The 5,160-nt window shown below is 52.1% G+C and overlaps 2 protein-coding genes across 2 annotated transcripts in view; one reads left to right on the top strand and one right to left on the bottom strand.

Moving 5' to 3' along the window:
* ABCD4 (ATP-binding cassette, sub-family D (ALD), member 4) overlaps positions 1 to 429 on the top strand; it is a gene marked incomplete at its 5' end in the record, with an annotated part of 15,673 nt that extends 15,244 nt beyond the window's left edge. Inside the window, 2 exons of the mRNA XM_009993953.1 lie at positions 48 to 163; positions 334 to 429. Coding sequence (XP_009992255.1) covers positions 48 to 163; positions 334 to 429 — 212 coding nt within the window. The remainder of the gene's footprint in view (positions 1 to 47; positions 164 to 333) is intronic.
* A 1,098-nt stretch (positions 430 to 1,527) lies between these two features.
* The window catches only part of LOC104385485 (acetyl-coenzyme A synthetase 2-like, mitochondrial), a 12,141-nt gene continuing 8,508 nt past the window's right edge, over positions 1,528 to 5,160 (bottom strand). The window contains exons 8-15 of the mRNA XM_009993951.1: positions 5,133 to 5,160; positions 4,860 to 4,952; positions 4,356 to 4,468; positions 3,723 to 3,849; positions 2,894 to 3,021; positions 2,255 to 2,318; positions 1,792 to 1,913; positions 1,528 to 1,704 (exon numbers count right to left, since the gene is read on the bottom strand). The exon at positions 5,133 to 5,160 is cut by the window's right edge and continues 13 nt beyond it. Of these exons, the coding sequence (XP_009992253.1) occupies positions 1,528 to 1,704; positions 1,792 to 1,913; positions 2,255 to 2,318; positions 2,894 to 3,021; positions 3,723 to 3,849; positions 4,356 to 4,468; positions 4,860 to 4,952; positions 5,133 to 5,160 (852 nt within the window). The remainder of the gene's footprint in view (positions 1,705 to 1,791; positions 1,914 to 2,254; positions 2,319 to 2,893; positions 3,022 to 3,722; positions 3,850 to 4,355; positions 4,469 to 4,859; positions 4,953 to 5,132) is intronic.

Genomic DNA, 5,160 nt, shown 5'->3' with positions numbered 1-5,160 from the left:
ATGACTCACCAGGAGAGAATTTGTAGGGCTTACATTTTTTCTCTCAGTGCTAGATGAAGCTACCAGTGCCCTGACAGAAGAGGTCGAGCATGACCTGTACCGTGTGTGCCTTCAGCTGGGCATGACACTGATCAGCGTGGGACACAGGGCCAGCCTGGAGAAGGTGAGATGGAGACACAGCGCTCCATGCCTCCCCAGTGGTGGCAAGAGAGGGGAGGTAGAGAGGGTGTCCCTGTCAAGCAGCTGGGAGTGACAGAGGCTGGAGAGCCTCACTGTGGGAGAACATGCCCTTGCAGAGAGACATCCCTCAGTTGTTGTGTTATTGAATTACAGTTCCACAGCTGGATTTTAAAACTTCATGGGGAGGGCAGATGGGAGCTTACTCGATGTGAGAAGATGAAGCGGCTCCCAGCTGCAGAAGAATGCTGAAAAACATGCCCTTGTCTGCCAGCCACAGAACCTGCTCATGCATGGGACAGGACTGAACGGCAGACATGGAACTGCTGAGCCAACAGCTGTCAATGGGATTCATCCAGTGCCAGACCAGTTCTGGATTTTGCTGATGGACACATAACCAAGTCTGAACTCATGGTGTGGGGTTTTGCCAGGAGCAGACAAATCTATGCCATTCTTCTCTAAAGTTTTCTTAAAGATCACTAGATGATCTTTAAGATCACTTCCAACACAAACCATTCTATGATTCTCCCAGCTCCCTTCTTCTGCCTCTCACAGAGGAAGGGGCTGCCATTGAGAAGATGCTGTCTCATGGGACAGGTAGAAGCAATGGCTGGAGGAACCTCCACTTGCCCGGGATGCAGTCGTTTGAAGCTAGGATGCAGCCTTTTGCCCTTTGTGCCTTGCTGGACCTCTGTCTCTGATACAGAGTAGTTCTGTACCTGTGGCTCTGTTGAAGGTTGTGCTTCCCAGCAGGAGCCAAGGGATGCACTGTAAGGGAAGGAGAATACTGGCACAAGGAAGGGGAATGTCTCTGCTCTCCTTATGACACAAGGTTACATGTCAAAGGAACATTTTTGTATTAAAATCTGGGGCCTGTTTTCCAACAATGTTTATGGAGAAGAGTCAGTATTTGTTAACCAGACTGCTATCTCTTTTTCTTCAGAGGTTTGCTTTGGAGGAGATGCTTGTATATTGGCAATGGTCCTGGATTAGACTCATGCTGAAGAGCAGAGCAGGGGTGGGATTAGTATACCTATACAAGGTTGGGCATCCTGCCATGCTGCTACCTTCATAGCTGCTGCAAGGCACGAGGAACCCCAAGGAGGCCTTTTTGCCCTCTGCTTTTAGGGGAGGAAATAACTGACCTCCCCTTACTGTTCTGCCTATGATGAGTCATAATCTCTCCCCTGCCTGGCAGAGGTTTTGAGGGTCTCTGTTGCAGAGAGCTTGAGACTGCAGGGGAGGTACAATCTCTGGGCACTTAATGGCCATCAGTTGCTTAGTGACATTTCTGGATGTGGCTGCAGTTCTGCAGTGGAGGAGCAGGAGGTGGCTGTTGGGAGAGCCATGCTAGCAGCTCTTCTGCCCCTCCACCAGGCACTTGTGTCCCTCTATGATCTGCTGCACAGCTTCATGGTCATCCAGCGTGGTTAGGTCCCCAAGCTCACTGGCCTTGTCCTCCACGATTTTCCTTAGCACCCGACGCATAATCTTCCCTGAGCGTGTCTTGGGCAGCCGCTGGGTGACCTGTGACAGGGAGGAGCAGAGCTAAGGCTGAGGGAAAGGCTTGGCCAGGTTGCCAGGGTGGGTGTTGGACCAGTCTGCACATATTACCTGAACGTACTCCGGAGCTGCATACTTGGCAATCTTCTTTGAGATCAGCTCCTGTAGCTCGGCAGTGAGAGTTTCCTGTGTGTAACCACTGTTCTTCTTCAGCACAACAAATGCATAGGCCCCTGGCAGAAGGACCACCAGGTTACTGAGCACTGTATGCAGCATGCTTCTTAGAGCTTCCCTGGACCTAGTGCCAGGAGAGGCCCCTTTCTGCTAATATCCCCAAAGGTTGCTCTGTAGCCTGAGCTGTAAATGCTTTTGGCTATGGTGCTGCTACTGCCACCTTATGCAAAGTCCAGCTGGTCCCATGTAGGTTGTGATGGCTGTTCCAAGATCCTTGTTAACACGCCATTGGGTGCTGGCACAGCTTTGCTACCAGAAGTTGGTGTGACAGTGCCACTTCCCACTGCAGTGCAATCGTCCTGGGAGAGATGTTTCAGGGACAGGAAAGCAAGTATCTTACCTTCTCCCTTGATCTCGTGTGGGTAGCCAATGACTGCAGACTCTGCCACTGCCACATGGTGATTCTGGAAGAGAATAGGGCTGGGGTTTGGCTCATTCCTTTCAGCAGGCTGGCTGCCACCTGGGAGCTGCTCTGAGCTGCCCTGGCTTGGTTACCCTGAGCTGCCCTGGCTTGGCTGCTACAGCCCATGGTAATATAGAAAGATAAGGAAAGGCCTCACATGGTCTCTTCCCTTTTTCCTTCTTGCCTCAGCGGGTCTGTCTGCAAACACAAGTCTTCCCCCTGCCCCTGGCTGCTTTAGGCTTGTACCTTCTAGACCCTGTTCTGTGCCTCCAGGTTGCTCCACCGGGTCCTGCAATCTTTACTGGCCCACGGATGCTCCTCCTTAATATGCCAGGCTGCCACTTTGGGATTCACATGTTTACAGTGTCAGCCTTGTCAGGCTTTGTCCCTCCTGCTGCTGAGACTGAGAAGGGAGGGGAGAGGGTAGGGAGCTCTTCCCACAGGCAGCCTGTGTGTCCAACCAACACTGCTCCCAGCTGCCACAGTAGGAGCATGTTTCTAGGTATTTCAGAGAGGTTTCCCTGAGCACCTGTGCTGCCTCCTCAGATGGCTTTACCTCCCACCCCCACGTCTTACCACAACATCCTCCACCTCTGCAGTGCCCAGCCGGTGCCCACTGATGTTGATGATGTCATCCAACCGTCCTGTCAGCTGGTAGTAGCCCTCGCTGGTACGATGTGCACCATCTCCAGTGAAGAAAAAGCCTGCAGTAGCCAGAAGCATGCCATGGTCACTTGTTGCTTTGAGCATGTGACCTGCTCTCACCAGCCATACTCTCAGCCCATCTTGTTCTCCATTGGCACAAGAGCTCATGAACTCTTCTCCTGCTAAGGAAGCAGCTGAGGCTGCTCAGGGTAAAGGTGCCTGCCTTCCTTGTTGGTCTTCTGCCCCTGTTGGTACCTGCTCCAACACCAGGCTCCTTCCCTTACTCTGCAGTGTGCTGACAATGCCCAGCCTGCCTCACTGCCACAAGCCAGGAGCACTTTGCTCCAGTGCAGGTACTTGTGTTCTTGCTGCTTCTCCTCTTTGCTTCATGTCAAGACATGCAAGCACTTGGGCTTACTCAGTGCCTCTGGGTGAGTGACAAAAGCCAACAGGGTTTGCAAAAGTTGCACCAAGAGGCCTCTCTGTGCTCAAGGGGACTAGGGGCAGAAGGACAAATCCACTGCCCTAAAACCATGTGATCCAATGGGGAAGGTGGATGAGAGAGTCCCATTTCCAGAGCAGTGCTGTGATATCAGGCATAGGGAGATGAAGGGTCTCAAGACTGTGAAGGGTCTTTGTGGAAGAGCTGGGCAGCAGAACCAGCTCTTCTGAGTCCTGCCCCTGTGCAGAAAAGCAGCAGGTAGACCAAATTGTACCCAACCAAACACTTATGCAGTGATATGCCACGTGTTTTCCTTACCTGGATAAGGAGTCAGATAGGTTTCCAGAAATCTCTTGTGGTCTTTGTAAATGGTTCGTGCCATACCTGGCCAGGCTTGTGAGATGCAAAGGGCTCCAGAGATGTTGTTTTCCAGAAGGACTTTTCCCTGTAAAATAGTCACTGTTTAGTAACCGTGGCTGAGGGTATTCAGGGTGTTTAGTCATTGTCTATTTTTACCACTGTATCTGGTAACAAACCTGTGATGGCAATGCCGGGGGACATGGTGAGGAGAGTCCTGTGCCCCCAACTCAAGGGGGACAGGCCCACTCTCTCCCAGCAAATGTCTGCAACCAGCCACCTACAATGGTGGGACACAGGGCCTCTCTAGGGAGGCTCACAGTCCCTGCCCAGCCACCTCACTGAAAAGGCATGTGTCAGGGAGTCCAAGAACAGCCTGTCTTGTCAGGACAGAGCAAGCTAAAACACAACTTCTGTGCTAGTAAGGAGAGCCTCACTGTTAGTCCCTTTCCAGTAAAGAAGGTTGCCATCTAGTAGAGGTGAGCAGGAAAGACATGCTTACAGATCTCCACTCCTGTCAGCATGTCTACAGGCTGCAAGGGCCTGGGGGAAAGCAGACTGAGCCAGTGCCTGGGCTGAAGGTTATAAATGTACCTTGTCATCCAGAAGGGAGGGGCTGATCCCAAAAAAGGGTCTCATAGCCATGCCTGGAAGGATTTCAGCTCCAGGATTAGAAGGACGGGGTGAGATACAGATGCCTCCTGTTTCTGAAGCAAAATAAAGTGTAATGCTCATCAAAGTAAGGGAGAAGAAGAACGGCAGGTAGTACTGCTTGGCCACCAGCCTTTACCCTCACTGCACTCTGTGGGACCACAGGTTGGGGCTGGGTTTGCCAGAGAGCTGGGGCAGGCTCTTTGCTGAAGGGTGATACTGCTCATTTAGTTCAGCAGAGATCAGCTCCCTACCATCAACTCCCCTGTGCTTCCCTGGATTAGCTGTAAAGGCCATCTCCCTCTTTCATGTTCTGGTGTTCCTGGCCCCTTTTGGGATTGCTCATAATAGGGTGTTAGTAACAACCATTCCCACTTGGCTGACAAAGCAGCAAGTCACCCTTAAAGCCTGGGAGAGCAGAAGGTGGACAGGTCATATGCTTCTCACCAGTTTGCCACCACGTATCCACTACTGGGCACCGAGCCTCACCGACCACACGGAAGTACCACTCCCATGCCTCCTTGTTGATGGGTTCCCCCACTGCAAGGGAAGGACAAGGGGACAGAGCTGAAGCATCAGGTCAAAGACATGGTTTCACAGAGCCTGCTCACAGAGCCACTCCCAGGTGTGGTCTCCCCACTCTGCTTTTATGTGCTGCTGCTCCTGGCACAACCAGATGCCCAAGGATTTGCTGCTCCAATCCATGTCACCAGCAGTTACCTGAGCCAAGCACTTTGAGAGAAGAGCG

The sequence above is a fragment of the Chaetura pelagica genome, unplaced genomic scaffold (genome assembly GCF_000747805.2).
Source record: "Chaetura pelagica isolate M959 unplaced genomic scaffold, ChaPel_1.0 scaffold11, whole genome shotgun sequence".
Taxonomy (NCBI): domain Eukaryota; kingdom Metazoa; phylum Chordata; class Aves; order Apodiformes; family Apodidae; genus Chaetura; species Chaetura pelagica.
Note: the sequence above shows the minus strand (reverse complement) of the source record. Positions and strands in the feature narration are given on the sequence as shown.